General features: G+C 43.0%; 1 protein-coding gene across 4 annotated transcripts in view; it reads right to left on the bottom strand.

Moving 5' to 3' along the window:
- The window catches only part of TOM1L1 (target of myb1 like 1 membrane trafficking protein), a 48,826-nt gene extending 33,846 nt beyond the window's left edge, over positions 1-14,980 (bottom strand). Inside the window, exons 1-5 of one of the 4 annotated variants that reach the window (XR_008393051.1) lie at positions 14,775-14,980; positions 12,013-12,097; positions 9,394-9,472; positions 1,532-1,681; positions 807-932 (exon numbers count right to left, since the gene is read on the bottom strand). Coding sequence is in view for 3 of the 4 variants with exons in the window: in XM_053673488.1 (XP_053529463.1) it covers positions 807-932; positions 1,532-1,681; positions 9,394-9,472; positions 12,013-12,097; positions 14,775-14,832 (498 nt within the window). In the remaining variant the exon portion in view is untranslated. Of the gene's footprint in view, positions 1-806; positions 933-1,531; positions 1,682-9,393; positions 9,473-12,012; positions 12,099-14,158; positions 14,269-14,774 lie in introns of those variants that run through there. The other 3 variants (XM_053673488.1, XM_053673495.1, XM_053673497.1) reach the window with 3 other exon arrangements.
- Between the last annotated feature and the right edge of the window lie 505 nt (positions 14,981-15,485).

Here is a 15,485-nt window from a genome sequence, read left to right as displayed (position 1 = left end):
GGCAAATGGCCACACAGGTAGAGGCTAGCCCTCAGGACCAAGCCTCCACGAAGACTTCTGGTATTGCTGATGCCACCAGGACTCACCAACTACAGAAGGAAGGACCTACTGCTTTTTCATTATAGAAATCACAGAAAGTTAGGAGGTGAGTTATAATCAGCCACTCAAAGTGTCATAGGTCACAACCTTAAAAATTATTTGCAAATGTGAGAATACATGTGACTATCTAGACACTCTCTCAGACACAATATTAATAATAAACGACAAGTAGATTATATGACTGCCTAAGGAAAACACCCTCGTCTGGCACCAATCTTTTTGAAAGCTTCCCCCTCCTCTACTACAGCCAAATGGTTTCTACGCGGAGTCATTATAACATATTCTTGCATGACTTCAGTTGACATGTGCAGAAATAGAAAATGGACCCAGACCGGTACCGGGAGTTTCATTCTCCCAGGTTTTTTGACTTGGAATCTGAAAATACTAAAGCTATCACATGAAAATTTGGAAGCTCTGTTATTGACTCTGTGGAAGAAGCTGGTCTACAGAGAGAGAGAGGAATGAAACCGATAACCATATATAAGTAGACAAGTAACAAGGCGTTTGAGTGCTTGGTTCCTGGTCGTTCGAAAGATCCAACAGACACCAACGTTCTTGTGGCTTAGTTATTATAGGAGAGACCGCTATATCCTTCTAGTAAATTCATCTTGTTGCTTATGTTGAATAGAGCTAGGACTTTCCCTTTCAATGAGAAAAGATCCATGTACTATACTGACTTTACATGAATCAAGCAAGAGACCTCCTACCTCTTGTTCTGCTGTTTCAGCCTCTGCATCCGAGGGAGGAAAGTAAACACCTTTCTTAAGCAGGTCCAGGTACACTTCTTTCACTTCACTTACATCCACACCTCCTGGGAAACCCTGCGACCAAGTCTGAAAATAACAGCAAAAACAAAACGGTTCTTAAGCTGGTAGACAGGAAATGAGAGATTGACGATTATGGACCTTACTCTGAAAGACAAAGCTCCTTTTGAATGCCAAGGACAAACTGTACATATTCAGAGACTAGAATAATAACAAAATATTTTTAATGATCAGACTCCCATGCCTCAACATTTTAATGAAACCCTGGAATAGAAGATACTATTCATCGTTTTTTGTTGTACCAAATCCAGAATGAATAGACATATTCTAAAACAGCATCAGGAGCTCTTTTGTCAAATAACTTTGAAAGTAGTCAATTATCTACTTTAGATATAATTTCATATCCACAAAATGAATGTACACATCACTGTCTTTCTTATCTGACATGGATAAAATAGAAATGAAGAGAAAGTAGGAAAATGACTACAAATTCTTTAGGGAAAAAAGGCACCACCCAATGACAAAAAATTATTATTATACAGAAAATAAAGCAGTAAAATGCTTTCTGGCTCAATCATAGGTTTATAGAAGATCACTAAATCAACTGGTATGTAATTAAACATCTAATCATAGAATTCTGTACCCCCTAAGGCATATAAGACACTTACCTTAATAAAATTCAAAATTCTATTCTGAATGTTTAATGGCAAGTTGTATTTGGGATTCAGCAGCTTAACGAGGCTATCTTTAATGAACTCCTTCTTCACAATGAGAGACTGGAAGCTTGGACCGCAGTTCTGCACGCACATGTCAATAAGCTAAGTTAGACAGGGAAAAAAAGAAACACTAAATTTCTTTGGGAAAACCTCTTCATAAGGTAAAAATTGCTAAGTAACAATTCCTACCAGCATTCTAATGAATGAACAGAACTTGGTATTTACTAAAACATATGGCAAAATGGTAGGTTCTGGGAACGTGAGGAAGTATGAGAAATAATGTAACTGCTCAGAGCAGTGATTTTCAGCCTTTTTCATCTCATGACACACATAAGCTAATTACTAAAATTCTACAGCACACCCCAAAACATATTTTTGCCAATCTGACAAAAAATAGGTATAATTTCGTTTGATGTACAAAACATAATAATAATAGTAATTACCTATCCTTTTTATTCCAAAGTCCCTTTTAAAAGAATCAGGTGCCTATGTTTATATATAAGGATTGCTGGTACCAAAAATGAACCAATCAGATACAACCTTTTCCTATGATGTGACCAATAAGATGCAACTCCATCATATGACTTATGTATTTATGGTTCAAGACAGGGTATTCACACTGGATGGCTATTGCTGCGTTGGCTGTCGTTATTTTTTTTATTTGACAATCTGATAGAAAAGAAGTCAGTGCCCCTGACGAATCAGGTATTGTACGTTTTAAAATTTCTTGCCACACAGAGACTTCTTACAAGAGCATCAACAATAATACAAGGTACTAAATGGAAAATAGAAACAAAACACATTGGCTATAGACAAGACGATATCTGTCCTAGTTTCCAAGGAAGTCCTGGTATATTCCTGTTGTCCTGGCTTTATTAATGATGATACTCTCTTTCCCTCTCAAAAGTGTCCTGGTCTTCCCCAGTAAATTTCAAAAATATTAACATTAATTAATTAATAGAAAGTGTCCTGGTCTGGATGATACATTACATAGTTACCCTAAGTTATAGACCTCTATGAACCTATGTGATAATTTAGGGCCAGGTGGGTAAGACTTTTGGAAAAGGCTGGTCCCACACTGGGCTCTGAAGAATAGTGAAGAAAAGTGAAAATGAGTGTAGAGCTATATTCTAGACATGTGAATAATATTGTGATGAGAACAATAAGCACTTTGGTCTCTAGAGGTACCTTTGTGAGCCAAGCTGGGGACCCTGTGGAGGCAGGGTGGGTACCGAGCCTGGAGAGGAATCGTCCAGAGTATAGAGAAATGAGTAGGGCAGTGAAGGGTTAAGTCTGTCAGCCTTTACATCTCTATCCTGAACTTGAGAGAAAGGTGAATGGTGCAAAGGAATGCTCAGGAAAGGTTTTCCAGCAGCACTTTACAAAGTGAATCGGAAGGAAGGACGACCTGGGATGCTGGAGAAATCCAGCAGGGAACCAACAACAGCACAGGCCTGAGGCAGAAAGGCCTAAACCAGGACGACGTGGGTGCGAAGAAGGAAAAGACAGGGCAATTATGAAGCAAGAACTTTCAAAAACTGAAGTGTACCCTGCTGTCATTCTGCATGAGACTGTGGCCCTCTGGATGGAATCGGGAAGTGGATGAGATGGTATGACTGGTCTAGGGTGAAAATGTTCGATTTTGAGTTTAAAAGTATTAGGGACTGAGTGTTTTGTCCCTCCCAAACTCAGATGTTGAAGTCCCTAATGCCTGATGTGATGGTACCTGGAGCCAGGGCCCTAGATAGCTAATTGGGTCTTGAGGGCAGAGCTCTCACAAATAAGACTCGTGCCCCTTATAAGATGGGATGAGAGTGGCGATCCCGCTCTGGGCCAAGGCAACCATCCACAAGCCAGAGTGTGGGTACTCACCTGACACCGGATGTGCCAGCACCTCGATTTTGGACTTCAGAGCTTCCAGAACAGTGAAAAATAAGTTGTTTAAGCCACCCAGTCTACGGTATACAGCAGCCCAAGATGACTAAGACAAAAGGGATGGTAGGACATGCAAGCAGAGATGCCCGGCTAGGAGCAGGACATGAACAACTAGAGTTCAGGAGAGTGTTCAGCTAAAAATCAAGGCTGCCTATGCTGAGCAGAGTGGGGAATGGCTGCGGCAATGAGGTTCGCCTGTTAGACTCATTTTACAAGGGCACTAATCTCATTCAAGAGAGCTCTACCCTCATTAACTCATCACCTAGCAGAGGCCCCACCTCCAAAGTAAACTCAACAAAGGCAATCGAAGAGCAACCAACAGAAACAGAAGCATAAAACGAAGAGAACGTCATGTCCCTAAGGTCAAAGGAGAGCAGTCTCCGGGAGCACTGGTGTGTCAAACAGGTAAGGATACAGACTGAGAAAAGGGCAGCTCAGTCTGTTGGTTAGTGGGGTCCTTCGTTTACTGGAGGGAAAAAGAAAATAATATTTAATGAAGAAACATAAGCAGAAGTCAAACTAAGAAAGAATGGGTTGGTACTGAAGAGCTGTATGCAGAAAGCACATTTCTAAAAGTGATGAAACCGAAAGTAACTCTCTGGTTCCCATGCTCCTATCTCTTGGGTTAGAGACGTGTCAGAAACCGTTATGTGACCAGGACAGGCATAATCATCTCTGCAGGAAAAAAGTCCCTGAAAACTGACTTTATACCGCGCTCTGTACACCATCATGTTAATGGCAATACAAAATGAAGAAGGCAGGAAAGCTGTAGTTTCATTTTTATCCTCACCTGAGCATACGTTTATTAATTTTAGCGAGAGAGAAAAAGAGAGGGACATCGACTGACTGCCTCCCATATGCACCCCAACGGGGATGGAACCTGCAAACTTCTGATGTACAGGACGGTGCTCCAACCACTGAACTACCCAGCCAGCCAGGGCTGAAAGCTGTAGTTTCAAGGGCAAGGTAGTAGCTAAGAAAGCAATCAGAAAATACAGAAGCTGAGCACACATAGCCATGTGACACACGGGGAAAACATTTAAGGCAAAGGAAAGTAAAAAGAAAATCCAAACATTAAGATGAATCTATTTTAATGCAAATTACTTAGGGAAAGCTAGGTGGAAATGCTGAATAACAAATGACTCTTTGCCTGATGCATTATGAGTTTTACGAGGTGAAAAGCAGAGCGGAATGCCCCTAGTTCAGTGGGAATTTATAAAACTACTTCATCCTCCAAGTCTCACTTTCCCTCATAGTGAAATGAATAGTGAATTTCTTGTTCAACAGTCGAGAAACCAATTTTTAGCTGAGGAGCACCAAGATTTTATTACAACAGGTAACATTCCCAGGAGGTTACCTGTGCAAAGTCAAAGAGTCAACAGGAGGCACTGGAAATGTTAACATAGGGAGGTCACAAATTACGCCCTTTGTATTTTCTGACTGGAATGTAGAATTTCAGGACTAATTACTTCTACATCCACTCTTATGATGTCACCAGCACTTCCTTCACACACACCCAGCCCAAGTTCAAAAGCAATAAAACCTATTGTGGCCCTGGCTGGTGCGGATCAGTGGATCGAGTGCCGGTCTGCGAATCATGGGTTCGATTCCCAGTCAGGGCACACACCTGGGTTGCAGGCCAGGTCCCCAGTGGGGGACACATGAGATGCAACCACACATTGATGTTTCCCTCCGTCTTTCCCTCCCCTTCCCCTCTTTATAAAAACAAATGAAAAACCTTAAAATTTTCTTTAAATATTAAAAAAAATCCAAAACCTATTGTGGCAAATTGGAAATATCAAATATGTTGAAATTGAGCTTTGGTGCAATATACCTCACGTGAAGACTGTGTTTAAATAACCTATCTTTGGAAATCACACAACCAAGAAACCATAATCTGAGGTGGGATAGAGAACCTAGGAGTCAGGGAGCCAAGAGAAATCACCAAGTACGCCAGCTTCTGCACCTGACTGGGCAAATCACTTATCCCTCCGCTGAGCTTCAGTACTGTCTCCTGCAAAATGAGCGTAACACCTCCCTCTACAGACCTCCTGTAAGTCTGAAATAAAGTATAATGTCATGAAGAGCCTGACACATGGCAGGACCTTAATAAATAGTAACTATTTGAAAAATACTTTTATTAAACTTACTGGGGTGGCATCGGTTAATAAAATGATATAGGTTTAAGGTGCACAGTTCTATAGCACATTCTATGTATACCGTCTTGTGTATTCACCACCCAAACTCTAGCCTCCTTCCATCACCATTTATCCCTGCTTTCCCCTCTCCTCCCTGCCCCCATTCCCCTTTCCCTCTGGAAATCACCATACTGGTGTCTGTGTCTATTAGGAGTCTTTTGTTTTGTTTCATTTTGGCTTAAGCCCTTTCCCTACTTCGCCCAGCCCTCCCTACTTCCCGACAGCTGTCAGTTTGTTCTCTATATAATCTGTTTCTATTTTGTTTGTGTGTTTAAATGGTAACTGTTTTGGTCACGGGTTTCCATGGGTAATTTTCTATCAGGAGAAAAATGTGCTGATAGGCTGAGATACGTATTCTTTTCTGAGAAGCTAGAAGAAAAAGAGCTACTTGGTAGGTTTTGTTCTCAGAGTGCCTAAACCAAGAACAGCAAAGCAGGCTGCAGGCCCAGAGCTGAAGAAGGACCACATTGAGGTGCGGCCACCCTGGGGGCTAAGCTCACTCTAGAACACCCTCATAGAGGAATGAACACATTGTACAGTATTTTACCCTAATGCAGAAGCCCCCAAAGCTCACCACCTAGGGGGCACTCCACAAAGACCTATCGATTAATTGATTCCAAGGAACCTGTTCAACCACTTGCCATCTGACAATAATGGGATCTTGCTGAGACTTACTGATTCATTCAAGAAAAGAGTGGCCTTAGAGTTATAAAGCCTGGTAACAAGATGCTTTTTAAAAAACAAAACTACTGGCTGCTTGACAAAACTGCTCCACCAACTGATGGTAGAAAATCGCAGCCTAGTCATATCCCATGGGACACCCGATCACGGCTAGTAAGGCCAGGGAGAACCCAAATGACAGATGATATAAAGAACATTTGTAATTGACTTAGACACCCTCTCATCCCTTCCCTGTAATAAAATGAAAGTGTCATGTACGGGGATTCATTTTTAAAGAGTTTATTGATAAGCACGTAATTGCCTTTGACACACATCAGATGATGACTTCCGTGACTAATTTCCATCACAGTCAAGTCTGGCTTAATGACATTAAAGTCAATATTGACAATATTAAACGCACCTCTGTAATGCACTGAGTAGTCTGAGGTGAGGTCACTAGCCCACTAAATATACAACTTGGGAAAATCTGAAAGAAGCTATCAAGAGTCAAAGGCTTATTTAAAGGAAATCCAAGAAGCCGGTCCTTTCATGAACCCCACCTGAACAATGAGGGGCTTTTTGGTCCCTCAACCTGTGACGTTCACCCTTATCTTGGCACGGGTTTTAGATTCATGTGTTCTCGCGTGCTGGTGTGGAAATCAGGTTCCAGCTGAGGTGGGAAATGGGAACAGACAGCTTGCTGGTAGGATGGCTTGAAAGATCAGACAACTCTGAAGGAAGAAAGAGTGGGACCCCCAAGCAAAATGAAGGGTCAGAGGGGCCCAAAGAAACAAGGCTCTGGAATAACCCAGCTTCCTCAGGGGAGGGGCCTGGTTCATCCCCAGAAGGAAGGAACCACAATGGAGAAAGATGAGGTGACAGAGATAAAACCCAACCATAGAAATGCTAGGAAGGCTGGGCCCAACAAAGAAGAGACAAACTCTTTATGGAGAAAAAGCCTCCGCAAGGAGGTGAAATAATACCACGTGTTAAAATATAGAACGTGGCATAAATTCATCTTCTGCCCTGATCTTTCTCATTTAAGTCTCCTAACCGTTGGCAGCCTTGAGATAGTCTAGGTCCACTTCATTCCAAAGCTGCATGTGTTTCCACCGAACGCTACTGTACCTTCCATTAACCCTGAGTGTTCTTCAATACCAGGAGAGGTGGTATTGGGAGTGGGGCACTATGAATCCTTAATTCTACATCTGATGCATTGATAGGCAGGCCCTGCACCACGCAGGAAGGACCTTAAGACACAAATGCACCAAAATAGTCACAGGGAGGTAAAGCATAGTAAATACAGTGAGTAACGTTGTAATAACTATGGTTGGACGCAGCTGGGTACTAGAAATATTGAGGAGAACACTATGTAAAGTGTGTGATTGTCTAACCACTAAGCTGTACACCTGAAACCAATACAAAATATTGGAAAATAAAACAACAAAATATCTGAGAACACGATAAAACCAAAAACCACAGTAGCCCGTTCTTTCAAGGGGCATGATTTGTTCTCAGAAATAAGTGGTATGGAGCATGGGCATGGAATTTAGAATCTGAGGACAGTGTCACTTAAACCTTAGGTGGAAAAATATCACTTCATCTCACTAGTCTCAGTGTCTTCATCTGTGAAATGGAGTCAATAATACAACTACTTCACAGGGCTGTCGAGAGCATCACTCAGGTATCAGGGAAAGGGTTAGTTCCAGCATCAGTCCATTGCACACATAAAGTTGCTGAAGGGCCCTACTCCCCTCCAGTGTTCCTTCCATCTGTGACCTCCCTGAGGAGGCTGCTATGGGTAAAGGACAAGGGAGAAGTCAAATGAAAGATGGCGAGAGAAGAAACTGCCTCTAAAACTACACTCAGCTCTCCAGTTGGAGGGTTTCTTTAGTGAAAGCACCATTTTAAAAAATGTTTTATTGTTTATGCTATCACAGTTATCCCAATATTCCCCCCCTTTGCCTGCCTCGACCCAGCTCTCCCAACAGTCAGTCCCCACACCATTGTCCATCACTCGAGTCTGCGTCTTCTCTGGCTCATCCCTTCAACCTCTTTCAACCAGTCTCCACCGCCCCCTGCACCCCTTACACCTCTCAGTCTGTTCCATGTTCCTAAGCCGCTGATTCTATTTTGGTCATTAGGTATTTGGTTCATTAGATTCTACTTATAAATGAGGTCATATGGTATTTGTCTAGTGAAAGCATCATTAAGGCTGCTTCTCATTCAGTGCCTCTCCAAGTAACCGGGAACTAGGAGACAGGAGCTGTGCTTACCTCTGCCCCCTGGCCCTCTTGATAAATACTCCCCAGGGCCCTAGGAGCAGTGTCATGCTGGCTGATTAGTGCCGTACCCAGGAGCTGGCTGAGATCCAAAGGCATGCAGAAAGCCACAGAGCTCACTCTCAGGCAGCAGGCATGGCTTGCAGATCACACCGAAGTAAAAAGGGCAACTCACCACAGTGACTGAAGAGGTCATATGGCCAAGGATGAGGGGAAAATGGTAACAGGTCCAGTAAGTGTCCATGCGCAATTCACAGAAAATATAGCTCGTAGGAGAATTACTTAAATCAACAAAGAATTTTCCCCTCCCCGTTAGAACAAGCAGCAGAACTTGGCTGAAAGTTAATGAGCTGCCTGCACCTCAGAATTCCGCCAAGGTGTTCAAGTGCAATACAAAGCTAGTGGGGAAGCATTTTTAAGATGTCAGTTTCCCTCCTGTGAAACATACACACACACTTTTTGATCAGCTCAGCACCTATAACTTTAACCACCAGCTCCCATTTCCTGACCAGGAAAACCTGATTTTCCAGGGGCACTCTTTCCACAGAATTAAAAGCCATTATTATCAACTAAACACTCTTGATTCTTTAAGGCTTCAATTCTCAATAAACAGTTTTAATTCATATTGTAAATAATGTTCTGCTAACCTATTAGTTATCTCATAATATTTACCCAGAATTAAAATGTGACTATAGCTTGGAAAATCCTAGCATCTTAATTATAACATGAAAGTACTTACTGACAAAGTAAGTTCAATTTCTTTATGATTGTAGTTTTTGGAAATCCTTTTCTTCAAAGCTTTTACTGCATCTTTGGGCCTACAGCAGTAAATACAAGGTAACCATCAATTTAGGAAGAGCTGAAGACAAGGAGTCTCAGCAACCTGCACTGTGAAAGGAGGAATAGCTGAGTGGAAGGCCAAGGTCGTGGCTCCGCTGTGTGACCTTGGGCAGCACCTCTCACACCTGCTTCCTCATACATGCAGGCAGATGAGACCAGCCACCCGCCCTGAGCACCAAATGACATACTTACTGTAGCCCTGTTTATATAAAAACTAGAAATTTATACCCAGCAATGTGAGATTGCACAGATAATTCATCACAAACTATATTCAGAAATACTCTGAGGCTCTTTAAAATGTAGCAACAGGGGAGTGGGAGGAGGAGAAGGGGGGAGAAGGTACAGAGAATAAGTAGCATAGACGGTAGGTAGAAAATAGAAGGGGGGAGGGAAAGAATAGAATGGGAAATATAGAATCTAAAGAACTTGAGTGTTCATAAACTAAAGGAGGGGAACGGTGGGGGAGGGGTATGCAGGGTGGAGGGGAATGAAGGGGGGAATAGAACAACTGTAATGGCATAATCAATAAAATATATTAAAAAAACAAAAAAAAACCAAAATGTCTTATTAAATGGAGTAATAATTAAGACGTGGAAGGAATTTCATCCCATGTTAATAGCAAAACAAGTGTGTTATGAATCAATATGCCAAAATGTTAACTATACTTTTTGTTGGGTGGTGGGGTCATTTGTGATTTTTATTATACATTTATCTGCATTTTACAATTTTTCTCTGAGGTTCATGTATCACTCACGTAAATATAGTTTTGAAAACTGTTTACTTAAAATTAAATTTTAACTATGGACACACATACAAATCTACATAAGAATATTCCTTAGAATACTTGTGAAATGTAGTCACACACCCATGTCCCTGTCAAGGTCCAGGACCAGTATACAGAAAATGCAATTTCCCAAACCAATGAAGGCCACCCATTTTGATGAAGATTATTAGTATTTCCTGAGCATCCTGTAGGCAACATGAGCAATTGGGTCAACTTCCGATATGCCGCAATTTCATGTTACAGAAGGAGCAATTACGTAGTGCTAAGTAGAGGGTCCAAATGTTCCGTGTGACAGTCAAAAAGCACACATTCCCAGTGACAAGAGAAGCGAGCCATGGGGATGTATTCCACAACGTGGAGACTGTCACTACAGCCGACACTGCTGTAGGCAATATTTGAAAGTTGCTGAGAGTAGACTGTAAAAGTTCTCATTACAAGGAAAAAAATTGTTATAGCACCATGAGGTAGGGGCATCAACTAAACTTATTGTGGTAATCATTTTGCAATAGATGTACGTCGGGTCATTATGCTGTGCCCATTAAACTTATACAGTGTTATATGTCATGCATATCTTAATAAAACTGAAAAAAATACCTATCCTTTTTATATATTAACTTTCCAAGTTTGTTATGTTTGCGTGGGCAGATTTCCATTAGATGTTACTAATTACATAATATTACGCAGGCTTATGTGGAATTGCTGCTATTATAACATACAATATTATGTAGATTTTTTTCTATATTTCTAAAACAACCCCATTTAAAATCTAGAATTAAAGTCTTGGAGACATTAAAAAGAATAGAGGTACTGTTTTAAAAGAAAAAATTGACTTTTAGATTCCCCTTTTGCATTATTAGTGAAGAAATTAGTATCATCAATGACAAAAAGATTCACAGAAAAGCCAAATATATTAAATGCAATTACAAAGAAAAACCGTAAACACTTTAGAGTACTAATCATCAGCACCTCCCATTGACAGAGTCAGTAATTAAGTGGAATGTTTTCTTTATCAACATAAACTATACTAAATCTCTTTTGTCATCACTTTATGACTTTAATACACACAAATTAACAGAACGGTATTCCTCGTAACGATCTGTAATTCAGACTAAATGCACCCAACAGTTGGCCTTCTTAACAATTTTTTTTTGAAAAAAACTTCAATTCTCTACCATTTAAAAGTATAACAAAAGACAGTATGCCCTTTAAGAACACAGCATGAACATGGGCAAGTTGGCCTCCAGAGAAAAAATTCTGTCTTGTGACTGGGAGAAAAAGAAGAGATAGCACGATTATTTCCTGGTTACAGTGACCACTGCCTAGAGACCGGTCGCCTCAGGCGTCCACTGGCTCCTTGTTAATATTTCCCAGTTAGAATAACATAAAATACCAGCAATCGGAGCAGGGGAAATTCCTAAAGAAGAAAACATCACTCTTACAAAGTTTTTCTTTTTCTTAAAGAACAAGGAATTGAAGCCAAAATTTGAAACTATTAAGGAAAGGGCCAAGAGGAGAATAATTATAATGGATTCTCAGACACTGCACATGTTGAAACAAGCAGCTCTCCTAATACTTCAACCTGCCTTGTCTTCAAAAGGCAGTGGGGACCTAAGTTGGGGGGTGGGGGTGAAAACACTCTCTCAACAGGAAAACCAAAGGGCTTGAGAGACACAATGCACTGTAGTTCCGGGCTTCTTATCAGAGGCAAATGCAAGAACCACACTCCCCACTCACCCATCACTGGCAGTGTTAATGACGTCACAAATGTGCATGAACTGGCCCCAGTCTTCAGTCTGAACACCAGCAAATGTAGCCTTTTCTGCAAAGAAAAAGCTGGTATGTTGACTCTGAGCTACAGCCGAATGAAAAATGTCTGGTCTTCCTGAAATAACCTGCCTGGGGTTTGCTAGCAAGTACCATTAGGTTTATATTACCAAAGGGCAAAGAGATTTTTTTTTTTCGGAGCAATTCCCGGTAATTCAGGAATCAATCAGAACCCACGTTCCGAAGGCTGTTGTAGCAACAGTAACGAGTGACCTATTAATAAAGACTGCAGGCACACCTGGCTGCAAGGACAGCTAAATCTCCATCTGCCTGCCTGTTTTTCAGAGGACGGACACTTACCGAGCAGGCACCAACAAGGGGAAGTGCATCATCTAAATATTTTAGCTTATGTCATTGCATAAACTCCCACCGTCAGGGATGATGAAGCAGAAGTTTAGAGAAGTTAAGGAAGTTATGCAAGGCTATGCAGCCAGTGCAAGGCATATAACATTCAAATTCAAATCGAAGTACATGATTTGATGTGATACGATTAAGAAACAAAGTTTGATGCCACTTTGTTTCTTAAAATCATTAATTCTCCTGGGGGCGGGGGAGGTGTTAAGAAAAAGAGATCAGAGCCTGGCTGGTGTGGTTCAGTGGAGTGAGTGCCAGCCTGTGAACCAAAGGGTGGCCAGTTCAATTCCCAGGGCACATGCCTGGGATGCAGGCCAGGTCCCCAGTGGGAGGCACTGGAGAGGCAACCACACATTGCTTTCTCTCCCTGTCTTTCTCCTTCCCTTCCCTTCTCTACAAATAAATAAATAAAATCTTTTTAAAAAGAAAAGAAAAAGAAATCAGAACTACTAAAATTGTCTGTGTCCTTTAGCACTAGAGCAAAGTCACTCCTAGCACTTATACTGATTGGCCAGGTTGCACCCGGCCAATGTAAACGTTGAGATATTTTTCCCTCTCCAGAGAGCCACCGTAAGAACACACAATGCCGTCTGGGAAGGGCAAAGGAACACTCAACCGGTATGAGCTTAACATCTTCCTGCAAGAATGGAGAAGATCCCACAATATGAAAATACCAAGGCCTAGGGGGAATGAAGAATAAAATTAAAAAGGAAAGAATACAAGTTTGCTTGGGGAAACTGTTTCCCATCTAGAAAAAGAACTCTCTGAATTTGGCATTTGTTGGTGTTGGACAGACCTGACTAATCTTGTGTTTCTTAGGCACATACTACCATTATTCCTTTTGCCATGTTCCTTGCTGTTCATTCTATGCTTTCTCCCATCTTCCTAGAAAACTTCTACTCACGCTTCAAAAGTAATGGCAGCCCTGGCTGGTAGCTCAGTGGATTGAGCGTGGGCCTGCGAACCATACAATCGCGGTTCGATTCCCAGTCAGGGCACATGTCTGGGTTGCAGGCCAGTTCCCAGCAAGGGACTCATGAGAGGCAACCACACATTGATATTTCTCTCCTTCTCTCCTTCCTTTCCTCTCTATAAAATCTTTAAAAAAAAAAGTAATGGCAGACTTCATTTCTCCCTTTTCATAAGTTTTGGGTGGGCTTTACATTTTCCTTGTATTGTAAAGGTTCCATATTATAGTTACTACAAAATTGTGTCTATCTTTCCTCCAAATTCGTGCATTCTCTGAGGGTTGAGACAGGGTCCTACCTTTGTCTTGTTTAGGTCCGAGCAGTACTTATTTGCAGATTAAAGAATTAATCAGCCTATGAAAATGCAATCTGAATCCATTTCCGCTCAGAGCTTATTTCATATCCAATAGGGATATAGATTTCCAGCAACCGCTCAGAAATCATTCCTCCTCAATGATAGTTACTCCCACCACTTTATTTTAGAAAGATGCGGAAACTAAAGTCCACGGTAAGTGGTGTGTTCCACGGCACCTAACTGAGCTGCTGCCCCAAATCTCCAGATCTGAGCCTCCTCACCCCACTAACTCCCTGACGTTATCATGTTTGCTCAGCATCATAAGCACTGACGCCGCACCTGGGTCCCAAAAGCGGCATCAGGGAGAAGAGGGAGAATGGAGTCACTGGCTTCTATGGACAGTATCCAGATACAGCCACAGGAGAAGGGAGTTGGATACCTGTGTGGTGGTCCCCGGTGTCTCGAGAGGCCTTTGGTGACTCCAGATGGCTTCTCTGCTCCCCACTTCCTGCACTCCAGGTAGGAGCATTTTCAAGCTCTTTGTTTACCCAGAAAAGTAACTCAGGTTGTAAGGGCTTGGCGCCAGAGAGAACTGGTTGAAGAGACCTGCCTCTCACAGTGAGGTGGCATCACTTCACCTCCTTGACCCTCCTCGTCCTCCCCTGTAAACCGGTCATAGCAGCACTGTTCCCTTCGAGTGAACACACTTTAGGACTAACCCTGGCAGAGAAGTTGAAGTTCTCCCCTTGGAGAGGACGGAACACTACACACCTGAATCCCACATGTGGCTCACCTGTTTGATTTCACTTCCCAGGAGGCATAAACAGGGAAGCAGATTTTTGAGAACTGATTCTAGAAAGAGTCAGCAATAAATGCTTCGAAGGGACCGGGCAGAACGCGGGCGCCCTGGGAGTGTTGTAGGGGGAGGGGAAGTATTTCTTCAAACTTGGACCAACTCGGTCCTCTGCAAGGCCTCGAAAGAGTCAAACGGGGAGGGGTCCCCCCACCCCCGTCACTAAAGCTCGCCCAGGCGTCTTCCCCCCGCGCTTCTTTACCTATAAGGTGGCCCACGGAGGTCGCGTAGGGATCCCGGTGACTCTTTCCAAACGCCATGGTAGCCGTGGAGAGCCTGGTGCAGGCAAAACGCCTCCCGGGTTCTCGAGCTCCCGACTCCACCCGCACGGTGTCCCTGGCTCCTCCTCTTCGCCCGAACGCTTCCCAGCCCAGACTCCGGGCGGAGGCTGGGCGATCTGCCCGGCCGCTGCGGGGCGCGCGGTTCCAGGCGGGGGAGCGGAGGCGGGGACTCGAGGGCGTGGCTCCCGGGCGGCCGCGCACCTGCAGCGCGCCCTGCGGGACCTGCGAGGAGGCACTGTCAGGTCCAGGTGGGACCAATGGGAGGTGCTCCCCACGCGCTAGAAAGGACGCGGGGCTCCCGCTCCCGACCCAGATGGGATTCTCGCCCTGGCAGAGCCGGGGGGTGGGCCCAGGAGCCACAGCCTGCGAATTAGAGATCCCAGCTCTGATCCCGCCGCCTACTGGGCAAATTGCTGCTTTTTCTCTGTCCCTTTTGCTCCCCTTTGTAGCTAAAGAAATAGGGGGTTAATTAGACAAACCTCAGGATTATTATTAGAATTAGGGACATAAAACGCTTAGGTCAGTTACTGGCACCCACAAAATACATATTTAATCATGGCATGAATTGAGTAAACTACAAATATTTACTCCCACCCTCGCCCCACACATCATAGATAGGAGGTGTGCCTCTT

This window comes from Artibeus jamaicensis, unplaced genomic scaffold, assembly GCF_021234435.1.
Source record: "Artibeus jamaicensis isolate MK-2021 breed Jamaican fruit bat unplaced genomic scaffold, CSHL_Jam_final contig_1998, whole genome shotgun sequence".
NCBI lineage: Eukaryota > Metazoa > Chordata > Mammalia > Chiroptera > Phyllostomidae > Artibeus > Artibeus jamaicensis.
The sequence above is the reverse complement of the archived record's forward strand: the minus strand, read 5'-3'. Positions and strand labels throughout refer to the sequence as shown.